We start from the raw sequence: 15,918 nt of genomic DNA on the forward strand, positions 1-15,918 counted from the left end.
TCCCTGCAAATGTCGACACTCACAAATGTCCACATTAAAAGTGGGAATTAGTTCATTGTCATTACTCAAAGTACATGAAGTAACGGCTCGGGCCTCAATCAGGCAACAGAGCGTATTTTCATCAAAATGCCCCAGTTCGACCTGTTGTGGCTGCATGTCAAACGTGGCAGCACAACAATGCGCTCGTGCTGTAATCCGTCACCACTGTTAATTGTCTGAAGCCTTAAAGTACAGGTCTGTCCATACAATTCTATAAAAGTACTCAGACCCTTATAATTGAAATAAACAATATCTCCCAGTTAATTACTGGTCAGGCTAATTAAAGAAAGGCAGCGGTGCTGGGAGAGGAGCTTAAATATACCACTATGAGAGAGCTATGCAGGACACAATTCAAACAGGGAGAAAATAGATGGGACTCTGTGTAATTTTGGTTGTGAACCGCAGAGGAAAAAATGTATAATTTAAGCCAGAAATTATTCATTTAACATAAACGCTTGCTTTAAAAACAAAAAGTATTCATTTGAGAGGAGAGCTCTCCCTCTCTCCTTCTATCGCTCATTCTCTGCACAATTTAGGAATAAACTGAAGTCAGTGCATCTTGTTAGTGCGTGAGCGACCGTTCTTTTAGCCGCATCCCTCACCTTTACTTTTATCTGGCCTCGTCTGAACTGAGGACTGTGAGGGTGTGTGGATTATATTGAGTCTAAACGGTTTGTTTTCCACTGCTGTGCTGTCCTCTCCTCCTCCGTTGTCCTTTTGAGATTGTTTTGCGTCCGTGAAGAGGTGACCTCTTGTATTTCTGCGTTCAGGGGAGTAGCGTCTGGGACTTCCTCACAGATGTGGCGCCATTGTGTGGGCCAGACAGGACTATTCTGCCTTTCCAATCATAATGCCGCTTCTATCAATTTGCATACTTGTTTAATTTTATAGCACATTACGGTATTTTTGGAGGTTACACAAATGGCTTAAGGAGTCGCTGTGTGGGTAACATATTGATCCCGTTTTTGGCTCTTCAAAGGAATCTCTAAAGGGAGCGCTTTGAGATAATTTAAAGACACGCTGTTGACCAATGCGAGTGACTAATGTTTTTTTTTTCTGTTTTCTTTACTGTGTATATTTAGTCACAAAAAGAGAAAGGATGCTTATTTAACATTATTTTTGATGAATAACAAGCTGCAGTCACACACAAACACAACCACGCAGTATTTAATTTTAAAAACTACAATCACTACAAAAACGTAGCAGACATTTCATCAGCCTGACTTAAATGATCATTTAATTAAAGGTTGAAACGTAGCCTTCAATTTTCGCTCTCTCTTTTCTGACAATACTTTAAAAACCCTTTCAATAAAATGCAGCACCATCAAATCACAAAACAAACTTCGTTCTGGTCAGACGTCCAGAACGTGAACTGTGACTACAAACACTACATGAAAATAAGTTCACACAAATGCCAAATGTTCAACCTATGAAGTAAATTGTGATGTCTTTTGTTACCGTGGATCAACATGAAGTAATGACTGTTTTACATTTTCTTCATACTTCACAGAATACATGTAAACTCTCAATCTTCTGGGAGATGACAATGATGTGTACAACAATAAAGTAATGCATTATATTGCTTCTTTGGCCCACATACTCATAAACATTCTCCATATGCACACACAAACACACACAGCAAATGGACACATACTATGCAAGTACAAAGACCTCGAGCAGACACAAACATGCATTCCCACAAAGTCACCACATACACACAAATACAGTTCACACGCATCTTTTTGTGACGTGAAAGTACCGCATTCTTTGCCTCGCCATTTCCTTTGTTCTCGTTTAATGAGATTTTCAGACTGTCTGTGATTCAGTTATGTTGAGCAAATGCCCTTCCTTCTCAGTGTTCTCAGACACATATGCCCAAAACAGTATATTCTCCTGTCAACATCTCAACAGCCAGACCTCCTCCCAGCACTCCCTGCCACTCTAATAGCACTGAACTGTAATGGAATGGCGTACTAGTGTTTTACTCACTGCATACTGTGCAGTGCATACTGTAGTGTTCTATACTGTATACTGCCTAAAATAGAATGTGAAAAAATATGTATTATGGAATGATTAAAAAGGTAAAATCATAGACTGTAAAAAAATATGGACGTAGTGTCCGTGACGTCTCACATAGGATTCTGAAGAGCAGTTTTGAAGCGTAAAGGAGGGTCGAGATGGGTGTTGCCATCTTGGCAGCACGTCACTCCCGGATAACAACAAATGGGCAAAGAGGCGTGACGTGGACGGAGCTGAGGTGAAGTGATGTCTAACAGACAGCAGACAAACGGCAATCCACCTGTCACTCAAAGTGGCCACGCCCTTAATTATGCACAACTTTAAAGCTTTACATAACGTAAACAAATTAGTTATAAAAAATATTCACCCCCCTCACAGTTGTCATGAAGGGCAAAAGGGTTTTGTACCAGGCTGTAAACATGTTTTTTTTTTTCTGCTGTAAAGTTGGCCATTTTAACATGGGGCTCAATGAGATTCTGCTCTCTTCTGGAGCCTGTATTTAGCGGCCAGTCGATGAATTGCAGTTTAAGTCACTTCCGTATTGGCTTCAAGAGAAACTGCGGGAGGTTGCCGCTTGGGTAAAATGCATGTTTAATTCATGCATAGTTATATCAGAAATAAATATCCTTATTTTGCATTTTGGTATCACTTTACAGTAAGTTCCATTTCATTAAGATTAGTTAATGTATTAGGTATCACAAAAAATGAACAAATCTTTTTACAGCATTTACTAATCTAGGTTCATTTAAATTTCTAAATCAACATAACATTATGATTTTATGTTGAATAAATGAACATGAGTTACTCTAATGTATTATGAATGAATGCCAGTTAAAAACAAACACTAGTATATTTGTGAATAAATACTAAACTAGATTGATAAATATTGTTTTATATATATATATATAAAATTAAGATATAAATATACTATATATAAACATATAATTAAGATGTACTTTTGTCATATATCTCATGCATATCTTATATGTTATCTAGCGATGATTAATTGTATCTTATTGTAAAGTGCTGAATTCACATGTGCTTTAGTATGTAAATCAACACAACTGTATTTTATTTTAAAAAACAATTAAAAATGTACTGAAATTATTACAAAGTGCACTGTTTTAAAAGAGTACTTAAGTGTGTTAAGAAACAGTCATGAAAGTCTACTCTCTTTAAGAACAGTCATACAGTCATACACTTAAGTGGCTTTTATTCAACTAACATTATATTTACAGCAATACAATTTTTTTTTTTTAAATATACATATTTGAAGTAAGCTACAAGGGAGTTTTGTGGATTTTTTGTTTATTTTGGCAGGTTGATTAAACAGTAAATCAAGATAAAATGTTAAAATATCTGATATTGCTTTTGGTTTGTCTCACTGGAAATGGAAGTTGAAGTTCTTTTAAGTTTTTTTTTCTTCTTGAATGAAATTGTAGATGTAAATTCATCAACTGCTTTGAATATGCACTCAGAGTCAGGGTACTTTTGAACTCACCATGTGCCTGTGCTGCAGAACTATGGGAGTAGCCAAGGGCGAGAAGTGCAGTCTCAACAAGCTGAGTGAAAAGGATGTCCTTCCTGACCAGCACAAACTCAGCATGTTCCTCCCGGTTCTCTCCATCTGATATCATCCCTCCATCCATCTGCTCCACCACGCAGAAGACTGGAATCATCAGACCTGCAATACAGGAGAGCAGCATGGCATGGAAATCATTCAAGATACAATGGTCAAGAGAGAAGAGCTGAATTACTGAATTAATATCTGTTCAAAAGGGAGTCCAGTGACTGAGCTGATATTCTACAAATGGAAATCTGACTCATTTCCATATAATTCTTATAGATATATTTCTTTATAAATTCCATCCACTGCTCTATTTCTCAATCAAGCATATCATTTTGAATAGTTTGCATGTGCTGTTCACGAGAAAAGTCTTTTCATTAGAAATCATTAATTATTAATAGGTCCATCATTGCATTTGAATAAGGTAGACAGGGTCAATCGGTTGTCCTCCCCGACCCATGCAAATACTCAACTTGGACAAACCGTCCAGATTGTGTATCAAACCAACCATCAAACCAACTCCATTATACTCCATTAAAGCTATAATATTTTATGATACCTCCCTCCACTTTGTCAGGGCAGCTGAGCTGATATCTCCTCAAGTCAACGGACTGCGTGCTAACGGCAGGGTCACTTAATAAAATTAGTTGCATGAGCCTCCAACGGATATGCAAACGTTTCTGCCTTCAGTGTTCGAGGTTACGGCTCATTGCGCTGTAACTTAACACATTATTTTAGTAGTGTTGACTTTGTTAACATTTAAGTTAAAAACGTTTATGATTAACCTGTAAAATATGTTGGCAAGTGATTTGGTGGGTACAGAGTCCCGTCTTTTAATGGGATGTCAAGATGCATAGTCATTCACGGCTTGTTGAGAAATAGTACGCAGTACCTAATGATGCCTAAAAAACACACATCCCACCCAAGTTTCCTGGTTAATCTAGGCCTAACCAATCTCCGTTGGTTTGTTCAATTTCCCTGAAGTGCTCAAAAGCCTTCAGACTATTAATTAATACCCCTCAGAAATTATAGGCTGAAAGCATTAGGCAAAATCCCAGTTGTACTAATAAGAGCAGAGCAGTCACACACACACACACACACACACACACACACACACACACACACACACACACACACACACACACACACACAAACACTTCCATACAAATACATATACATTTATGCACGGCTCCCAGGGCCCCTTGGTTTAATCAGTCAATTCCTATATTTCTATTTCCTTTCCATTAATCACCCTGGCTTCCAGTTCAGAATGCTCTTGTGGAGTGAATTACAGGCCAGGAGCCGGTGCCAATTTAAGTAAGTGAATTTCCCCCAACAGGGAAATATAACTGTCAACACACAGCAGCTCCCAGCAGTCTCTCTCTCTCTCTTTTCCGCTAGCTCCCATGGGCTCATCCCTGTACCCTGTATGAGCACGGTTTCATCACAAGATAACAGCATGTGTGCGAAGCCTGCGTCTGACGCATTTTTGTGTGTATGTGTGTGTTTAACTGCGCTGCAACACTCACTTTGAGTAAGTCTCTGTGTCTGTTTGATTGTCTTGTTGTAATGAGCATTAATGCCTGCACATATTTTTTTTTTTTACTTCTGTAGGAATATCAAAGCGTGTAATTTGTTAGAGTTAAAGCATATCTGTGGACTATACTGTTACTATAACTACTGCGTTTAAACTGTGTACATTTTTTATCGTTTTTAAAAAAAAAGTTTATTCCATTGGCAAATTGTTTTAAAATAATTTGCTGAAGAGGTAAAAACCCAAAATGAATGTCTTGTGCAAATTTGCAAGTCAATTTATTTTGTTTGAGATACTTTAGCTGAAAAACAAGACTAAAAAATTAGGAAAATGATTTTTAGCAATGCAGGCATGTGTCTGAGTGATTTTGATTCCATGTCTGACTTGTGTGTGGCCCACTCTTTATTGTTCCATTGAGGTTTGGAGAAGACAACCTCTTATTAAAACTAACCATTCGGCCCATCTGCCAGGGCACAGGAAGAGAGAGCCCCACTACTTTCCTCCTCCACCTATTCCAAAAAATTCTTAAGAAAAGAATTTGGTTGACATTTATTGCAGATATTTTGTCAAATCAAATCTGCTTCAGAGGTGTACAGCAAATGATACTCACACATACACACAGTATGTGTTGCTGAGGTCTTGGCCCCTAAGACATATCTAATCTATATCTGATATGTGGCTTTATGATTGGCTGCACACATTGCTCACTGTCAAGGTGAATTACAGCTTGACCCTGATGACATTTTGGCCCAATGAATAACATCAGGGATTACACAGTGTGAGTGATGATAGAATATAACACCTGTGTCGTGCCTGCGTGTCTGCGTGGACACAGACTGTACGTTTCCTTAGAGGAAAATGTGTATCTGCTTTATTGTCAGAACCACATTACCTTTATGTGCAACTTATGTGGGTTTGCTGGACATGATAATGAAGCAGTCACAATGGTATCCTCTAGTAATAATTTATAAATATATTAGCAGAGACGGACAGTAGTGAAGTATTTTTACTTTCCAAGTCATTTTATTTTCCAAGTATATGTATTTTATCAGTGTTCTTCTTTGGAAAAGTTTTACTTCCCAACATTCCAAAACATAATATTGTATTTTTTACTGCACTACGTTCATATTGAAGATCATTTAATACTTATTTACATTAAAAATTGACTGTAGTACTGTATACTTTTACTCAAGTAAAAGTAATTCAAAGTTTTACTTGAGTAAAAGTAAGAATGTACTAATTTTTTTTATGTAAAGAAAAAAAAAACTTTTATTTATGAAACGCAGTGCAGTAAAAAGTACGACATTATGCTTTGGAATGAAGTGAAGTAAAAGTTTTCCAAAGAAAAACTGTGATAAAGTACATATACTTGAAATATGTACTTGAGTAGAATTTAAAATACTGCACTACTGTCTGCCTCTGCATATTAAGGCTGTCTAACGATTAATTGTGATTAATCGCATCCAAAATAAAAGTTTGTGTTTACATAATATATGTGTGTAAACTGGGTATAATTATTATATTTGAATACACACACATACATTTAGGAAATATTTGCATGGATATACTGCATATATATTTATGTAATTTATATTACATATAAATACAAATATTGTATATATAAATATAATTTTTGTTCCCCTTAAATATATACATGCATGTGTTTTGTATTTATATATACAAAATACTTATACACAGTACACACATATATTATGTAAATACAAACTTTTATTTTGGATGCGATTAATCGTTTGACAGCACTATATATGCATTCGGACATCACAAGAGGTTAAGAGAATTAGGCCAATTGACCATTGTTTCAGGTGTTTCTCCGAGCAACTTTTAGGAGAAATAAACAGAGATAGAGTAGAAACAAATAAGATAACTGTTAATAATTTGGCCCAGATAATTTTCTCCTTTTTTTCTGTGAGAATCATGATGCTTGATGATGCAAGTCTCTACTTGCGCTCCAAATAAATAAATCTGTCTAGAACCAATTTTTTGCGATAGCTGTCATTTATTTTTGGAGAAAACCTAGATGAATACCTGAATTAAAACGGTTCATGCCCATGTTATGTGTCATACCCATGTGTAAAAACATATTTAAAGCCATTCAATAATCACAGCTCTGACCATCCCACTGTATGTGGCAATTCGTTAGGGTCACTGTAATCAATATGACCCCCCTTCTGATACACACACTACTGTAGCAATCAATAACTAGCCATGGGGAATAAATCAGCTCTATATAGCGCTACTTAATTCACTGAGCTTATAGTGGCCACAACACTCCTGTGAGCTGAACTACAGTGGTGTATGGGATTAAATTGATCTGCATCAGGCACTATGGGCGGCTCTTTTAATAATGCCCAATAAAACTGAAACCCAAGCTGAACGTGTAGATAGATGTGCTGTTTAATGCTTATTCATTTTTTTTTAATTCTATAACAATTATATCACAGTATATGAATGCTTCCCAGATGCAAAGTCTAAGTCTGTCTGACATTTTTCTTTTAAATTATTTGTACATTTTACAATTACATTTATGCATTTTTTCAGACGGTTTTATCCAAAGCGACTTACATTGAATTCAAGGTACACATTTTACATTTTTGTCAGTCCTTGCTTTTCCTGGAAAGCTCATTGCTTTATAGAGCTTTATAGAGCTCCTATGATTAGGTTCAGTAATTTCACTTTAATGGCAATGAAAAAGTTATTATATTGAAATGCCTTATTTTCAAAAATGTCACTGATAAGAGTAAAATCAAAAACATAAAAATTATAATTTAAAAGAAAAAATATCACGTTTTTGCATCTGAAGTTTTCTTATATTTGTTGAAGCAGTGGTGTAGTGGTTAGAATCTGTGCTCCAGGCAACATTGTGCCGAGGTGCTAGTGTGGGTGATGCTGGTTTGAATTTGACAACATGTCCTGTTCCAATCTCTCTCACCATTATTTCCTCTCTTCCTCCACTGATAAAAAAGGGAAAAACTTTTTTTTAGATTGAATAGAAATGGAGGGACAGAAATTGTTGTGAAGATCTTACCGCTGAGAGGTCTCAGTGGGGCCCCATTGTGGCGATTGCGGTGACCTGTAGGACTGCCGTTGAGTTCCAGACGGCCCATCTTTGGTGGAGGGCCGCCGATATCAGGACTGCTGCTCCCACGCCGCTCGGGGCTGTCCCGCAAATGGGGGCTCTCTCCTCCGCCACGCTCCATCCCCCTCCACACTAGAGAGGGAACACCAGCCAGAGGATAAGGACCTGAGACAGAGAGGGAAAGAGCAAGAGACCTATTGAAAACAAAGCCAATATCAATGCATGTGCTTTTTTTCTGAACATGTATATCCAATAACCAAAATTTGTTAAAATTCATAATTTTCATTCAATGAATCCTTAATTGAGTCCAACCATGAAAGTAATCAAATAAGAACATGTTACAGTAGCTAAAAAAAAAGTGATTCTGAAAACAAGTTATCAAAGTTCTTAAAGGGTTAGTTCACCCAAAAATGAAAATTCTTTAAAGATCTTATTTGAGTCTTACAAATTACGACAGAGATTCGATTAGCATTTTTCGTTAAAATCTTTAACAAGAAAACTCACACATCGCTGAACTTTACACACAAACTGAACAGCTGCGGATAACAGACAACACAAGGACATCCAACTCTGTGTCCTAAAATACAGGGAATACAGGACGCTGGCATCTTATCAAGACTATCAGCAAACAGAGAAGCTGAGGCCCAGTGTCTCGTTCTGCTTCAGCGTCTATGGGGAATGTAAACTGATGTGTATGTGCATTTATATGCGTAACCAAAATGTCAGACCTCTAGGCAAATATACAATATAAATAATATTTTTATGCGAATTATTAAGGTACTTTAGGATGTTCAAATGATATCTGTATGTGTGTGTGCAAATGTATATTTTTGAATGCATGTGGATGTCTGTACACATTCATCTGAGCCAGGGATGTCCGTGGGGACAATTTCCAGAGGTCTTTGTTTTCAAGCCAAACATTTAATATTGGTAATGTCCATCAGAGTCAGTGCCAGGCTGTATTGAGTCCATGCCAAAAGACTAGAAACATACTCTCCACTTGAGCGCTTTTATTTGCATATCACTTCATAAATACAGAGGGATGATAGATGGATAGATAGATGGATGGATGGATGGATGGAAGATAGATAGATAGATAGATAGATAGATAGATAGATAGATAGATAGATAGATAGATAGATAGATAGATAGATAGATAGATAGATAGATAGATAGATAGATAGATAGATAGATAGATAGATAGATAGATAGATAGATAGATAGATAGATAGATAGATAGATAGATAGATAGATAGATAGATAGATAGATAGATAGATAGATAGATAGATAGATAGATTATTCAATGTCCACTTCCTCTGCTATTCTCTTCACAGTGGTTATGTAGAAAACATCTCTTCTCTGGCCTTGACGAGAAAAACATCATCATGGAACATAAAAAAGTCCAAAGAGAATTACAAGCTGGAGCTAAATTTTCAAAATGAATAATAAATTAAAAACATTAGCCTCTGCGTGATTAAAAACCTAACGCGGGTCCAGAAATCAAGTGTCTGAATTCTTTAGAGTTTAATAAGCGGGTGGGAGGAAAAACAAGAGCATTTGAATGGAAAGAAATGTGTGAGTGTGCTGCTGAGGGAACAAGAACTAATGGTCCAGAATGCTCTTTCACACTTACGCGCGCAGTCGCGCACACACAAGAAAGACATTTACAGAGCCTTTGAAACAGTTTAATAAACCTCAAGTGTGAACAATACTCTACAACAATGTACATTCATAGTTATGAAAACACTCGCATATATACATATATATACAAAATTAACAGCATCCATTAAACAGCTTTCCTATTAAAACTGACATTCCCCCAGTGTACATGCAGCCATACCTCTCATTTTAGTTTTTTTTTTAAATATCAGTTTATACCGCACACTTCACCTCTCTAGCAATAGAGGATAAGGTCCTGAAATATAACAGATACAGCGCGCTGCTATATGTGTAAGATCACTGTGATCCACTTCAACTCTGTGAGGCGAACAGATCTGCTTTTAATTAACAGCTCGTCTGTGGGCTTGCCCATTAGACTTGCAGTCCCAGGGGTAAAATAAAATCTCTTCACAAAAAGTGTCTCTAGATGTTTTAGAAACTTGCACAGAACCAAGCGAGAAATCTGACGAACGAAACCACAAACGGACACAATGTCCATTGTGCTTGATGAGTTCCCTGCTTTTAGCGACACTGGGAACTTTTCATCTGTTTAAAGCTGCACTGTATTATCAACCCTTAAAGTATTTTATCGGCCTTTGTTCATCTGGCACTGATGGGCTGTCTTTGTTCCTTCCTTCACTGGGCTTCACAGGTCCAAACCTGTCTGATTTTAATGAGTCTTCCGATCCCAATCAAGAGGTTGTCTGAATCTCTTCTCCCATCTTTCTGCCAATCTCTCGCTCTCACTATCTCTCTGATCCCCCTCCACCCCAGCACCAAATATTTGATGGGTAGATAAAACCAGCTCCAGTCTGTCTGCCCGTCACTCACGTATGGAGATGACAATGGCTATGCAAAGATGGTGCTGTAAAAGTTTCTTCTGGTCAATACACACCTGCTGTGACAGATCAATACAAGCTTATTGAAGAGGCAAAAAAACCCTACTGTGACTCAACGTTTTGGAATTTATTAACTCAAACGCAAGGAGAAAGAAATTGTGCGATTAAGAGGATAAAAGCCCTATAATTCAGCACTACAAGATCTCATCCAGATTTTGCCAAACTAACGGTAAAATGGCTTCATCAATGATTTCTCAACAGAGAGTGTATTCCTCTATTTCATCAACAGACTAGAGATAAATAACTTGTTTGTGTCTAAATTAAAAACAAACTATTAGAAGACTTTGAAGCACACACGGGAGTGCTGTTAAAAAAATGTAATCTATCGTATTCAGATAAATTATGTTCTTAAAGTGACAGTTCACCCAAAAAAATTGAATATTTAGAATCCACAGAAGAAAGTCATATAGATTTGGAACTACATCAAGACTTTTTACATTTTAGGTGAACTACTCCTTTCGTTTACAGTCGTCATAAAAGTGCAATTGGTCTTAAGTGCTGTCCTTCCAACTGGTTGACATCAGTTAAAAAGAGTGATAAATGTCTAATCAGTACAAGGTATCAGAAATATTCAACACAGATTATGAAGATTAAAAAAATGAAAGCAATATCTTGATTCAAGATTAAGAAATCGCTTACAGTAAGGTGCAAGGAAGCGCTGTAAATCATATAAGTTATAGCATTTTAAAAAGTAGCCTACAGCTATTACAAATAGGCAGTTTTTGTGTGCTAATAAAAAGCATACATACTAACCAGCCCTCTTGACAAATGACACACCACATGCAACACAACAGCACCTTACATTTCAATGTTGTATCAGTAGGTATTCACAACCAGATACACGGTTCCATTTTTATTTGTAATGCTTGCAGCCACACATTACAAACATAACTAATGACTGTTATGTTTAGGGGTAGATGAGAGAAGCCAGACGAGGGAGTGGAACAGAACTCCGATCCCATGAGACTCAAATTTCCAAACTACGACGACCACACTGCAGAGACTCTCTCTTAAGCATGCGATATACATTTTCTGCTCCTTCCCTCGCTAACCTTCCTCTGCCTTCCACATTGCACTTTTTTCTTTGGCAATAAGAGTGGCCTCTGCCAGTTGTACCACACGCAGGAAACTGAGGGCAGTAAACGACACACTACTGATCTGACTATGCTCACACTGTCAGTCAGTATACACAGAAAGGAAAGAGCGATATTGAGAAATGCTGAGAAAAAAGGCAGATGGTTGGGCAAAGAGAGAGAAATGTTGCCTACCAAGATGACAAAAAAGAAGCTTTTTTTCAAATAAGGTATAGAAAAGGTATAACAAGAATTTCTTGCTTTTTCCAACTCAGAGTAATAAAAGCCCTTTACCCGACAGCAGTTAATAACAACTAATAGAGACATGCATGCAAATGAGCAATGAGATAAAGCATGCGTTGTTACAGAACGTGGTGGTATCGTGGTATCTCTGTGTTGACGACAAGCTAAGGCGTTAACCTTAGGGAATAGGGCTGTGATACTCATTTATTGCAGGGTTATTAAAGCATCGGCTCAGTCAGGGTACAGATAAAGCAGGTGAAGATGGTTGAGGGATTCGTATTGAAGGCCCCTCTGTGTCTCACAGGTGTGTGCGTTGGGAAGGGAAGAATAGATAGATAGCAGCTTATCACCCATGAATTTGATGGCAGATCAAACTGTAACCAAGACAGATGATTACACTAGAAATATACATAGTGAGACAAGCTTGATACTAGGATTTCGTTGGATATAAAGTGACGTATATATATATATATATATATATATATATATATATATATATATATATATATATATATATATATATATATATATATATATATATATATATATATATATATATATATATATTATTTAGCAGTAAGACCATGTCATGTTAGATAGAAGGGAATATGTGTTAATAACATAATAATGAATTTATTAGTGTGAGAGTAAATAAACAAATACAGTTGCCATAATGTGGATGAGTGTGCAAATATACTAGACATGTGCAGAAAATATGTCGGTTTAGATACAAAGAAAGGGCACGACAGACCTTCCGGGGAGCACGTTTAGTTCGCTAATAAACATCTTATACAGTAAAAGATAAAGAGTTAGCAGCAGTTTATTATGTTCTCCCTAAATCTCTTGCTCTGACTTGCACATAGACAAAAGCGGACAAACACAAGTGTACACAAACACTCAACACACACAAACCACAGAGCAGGCTCACTGCTCTGACACTTCCAGGGACCACACATTGACTCGCAAAAATCACACATGGTAGACTACAATGAGCAGGGCTATAAAACACACATGAACGCACATATATTGAATTGGTGACTGCGGTCGAGATTTAGGTGTGTAATGTTAAATGGTTTGATAATATATAAACATATATATATATAGGGGCTAGTTGTTACACAGGGAAGTTGTTACAAGGATTATGTCTCAGTCAAAACTTTTTTTTTATCTCTCTATACGTGGGTTTGCAAGGTTTCAAACACCTAGTTTAAAAACCTCCTAAATTAGAATATTTTTTTGTGAATTCTGTCCTCCGAACTAAAATAAAAAAAAAGATTTTAATAAACACAAACAAGCCAATATACTTGCATATTCAAGCAAGAGTCAATAATAAAATACAGTTTTTAACTTTTAAACTTTTACAAGGCTATTTACAATCAATTTCAAGTTTTCATGTTTAAAAATTTTAATTAAAATAAATAAAGTCCTTTATAAGTAATATTTGTTGGCCAAAACAATAATTTGATGTAATGTACATTTGACAACTGTGCTGTTTCAAGAACTGCTTTGTGTTTGTATTATTGTCTTACTGTTTAAATGTTTTTTTTCGGGGGGAAAAGTAGCCTTTATAGCCTATAATTATGACAATAGGGTGCTTAATAGCATGTGCCAGCTTACCCACATAGTGTGAAATGAACTGCATGAACTGTATTGGGCAATAACGATCGAAATAATTGCTATTGTCTTAGCCAAGACTTGATAGGCAATTCAGAAATTGAAAACTGAATTTCAAAAATAAATCTACTCTGATAAAATGTTTGCCTACTTTAGAAACAAATATGTACTTATTTATTTAAGATAATAATAAAGTTAAAAACAAAAAAATCACTTAATTCGATTGTCGCTAAAGTGCCAGGTTGCGTAAAGGAGAATGAATGGCATACGAATGGAAGTTAGAAGGCCTTGACGCGCTGTTCTAGCTCTTCTACTAAACTAATAGTTCTGGAACTACGTGCTGGTCGGCAAATATGTTCCAATCCTGCTAAAATACTCAATATGAAAACAGATATGACAAAACACCTGTTAACCTTGCTAACACACATCTGTATATCACTGCGCAGCACCCATAGGCCATTTAACCTGTCAGTGACTAGATATAGCGGAAGAATATTTATATGAATTTGCATATTAAATAGGTCTAGATAAATTTGTATTGAAATTTCATGAAATACTAGTAGGCTATGAGGTAACCATTTGTAAAAGCAATAAGGCAATGCTATATTGTAAATATAGTTGTCTCTGCGTGCCATTCTTTCCCAAACTCTTTTATTGTTCTGACATTGCGAGGCACTTAAAAACTCTTCTCCTTTCATACACATGTGTCTTGTGTATTAAACAAATTGTTTTTATTAAACAGGTTTTGTAGGTACAAGCTAAAAAGGTTATGACGCTAAACTTTCCCTGAAGTAGCCTAGAGCTGGAGAAAACATGCCGTGAATAAACGCTGGATTTGATCCATTCTGATGGGCTCCCCAAAGCGCGAGATTAAAGTATCCTCAGAGGCTTCCATCTATTGCAAAATTACTGAGACCTATAGAGCCTCTCTGTTACGGAGACTAATTAACTTTTTTTTTTTTCCCCTTTTGGTCTTGGTTAAGAAAACGTCTCCGCTGGCTATGGGGCCAAGTTTGTGCAAATGAATAATGGATACATCAATGTAATTTTAAAAAGAAACAGAATGATCTCTAACGCTGATGGCAGCTATATAGCAACCATACCCCCCTCTTGCACAGGCATGATTTTGTGAGTGACTCTTCAAATACATTGCTCTAAAGTTTTAAAGTGATGTAAACATAACTCGGAGTTTGAACTGACAGGGGAAAAATATCGAATGTAACATAATAACAAATCATGTGCACTCGGCATGTGTGTGTGTGTGTGTGTGTTTTTTTTTTAGTTCTTTCTTTTTTGATTTAGCTATTTACTTCAGAGTTCAGAGTCTAATAAGACTACAACTGTGAACTGGTTCCATTTCCATGCAATGTTGTTTTCAAAAAAAGATATGGTAGCATATTTCATTACTTAATTTTGAGATGTTTTTTTTTTTTGTTTGTTTTCTTCAAGCACAGACGGTTCGTTTCACTTCCAATAATACCCCTATGTTAAAGGGAAATCCACGGGCTTTTAAAATGACTTGTAAAGACTTGTATCCTTTAAAAAAGAAACATTATGCAGAAAAATAAAAAAAACAGTGACGAGATCTTTGACTCGAGAACTTCTGCGCCCAATATAGGCTAATTTAGCTACTTTGAGTAGACAGGTATTTGGTTTATTTCGTCGCGTTATTACAGTTAGGTCTGACTGATTTAATTCTCTCGAAACTATCAGGTGATAAAACAAATAGGCTACACTGTTAGATTTCACTCCTAAATGGCCGTCTTTGTAGAGTTTCTAGGTTTTGTACTATATTTTAATAAAATAAATTCAAAATTTAATTTAATCAGTTTGAAAACAATTCGAAATGTATCGAAAAAGAAAAGTGTAATTATCTTAGAATGAAACTAGTATATTATGCACGCTCTGTTGCTTCAGGTTCTCCCTACAACGGCTCATTCTCATAAAAAATTAAAAATCTCAATTAGCAGTTGTTTAACAACGTGATGCCTAAAACACAAAAGGTTCTACAAAACGTGAACCATCAGCGAAATGTCTCTACCTTTAATGTAGGCTAGGCTATCATATTTGATAGGCTAACCTTCTTAAACACAATAGGAAAAACAGAAATGGATGTTGATAAACGAAAGAAAGTTTGCGGTTAAATCATAAGCGTCAGTTTCTCAAGGCTGAA

General features: G+C 36.3%; 1 protein-coding gene across 1 annotated transcript in view; it reads right to left on the reverse strand.

The window, feature by feature from the left end:
- satb2 (SATB homeobox 2) overlaps positions 1-15,918 on the reverse strand; it is a 46,436-nt gene that overhangs the window by 28,804 nt on the left and 1,714 nt on the right. The window contains exons 2-3 of the mRNA XM_079821741.1: positions 8,206-8,421; positions 3,560-3,742 (exon numbers count right to left, since the gene is read on the reverse strand). Coding sequence (XP_079677867.1) covers positions 3,560-3,742; positions 8,206-8,377 — 355 coding nt within the window. The 5' untranslated portion in view covers positions 8,378-8,421. The remainder of the gene's footprint in view (positions 1-3,559; positions 3,743-8,205; positions 8,422-15,918) is intronic.

Source organism: Gobio gobio (genome assembly GCF_949357685.1).
Source record: "Gobio gobio genome assembly, chromosome: 7".
Classification (NCBI taxonomy): domain Eukaryota; kingdom Metazoa; phylum Chordata; class Actinopteri; order Cypriniformes; family Gobionidae; genus Gobio; species Gobio gobio.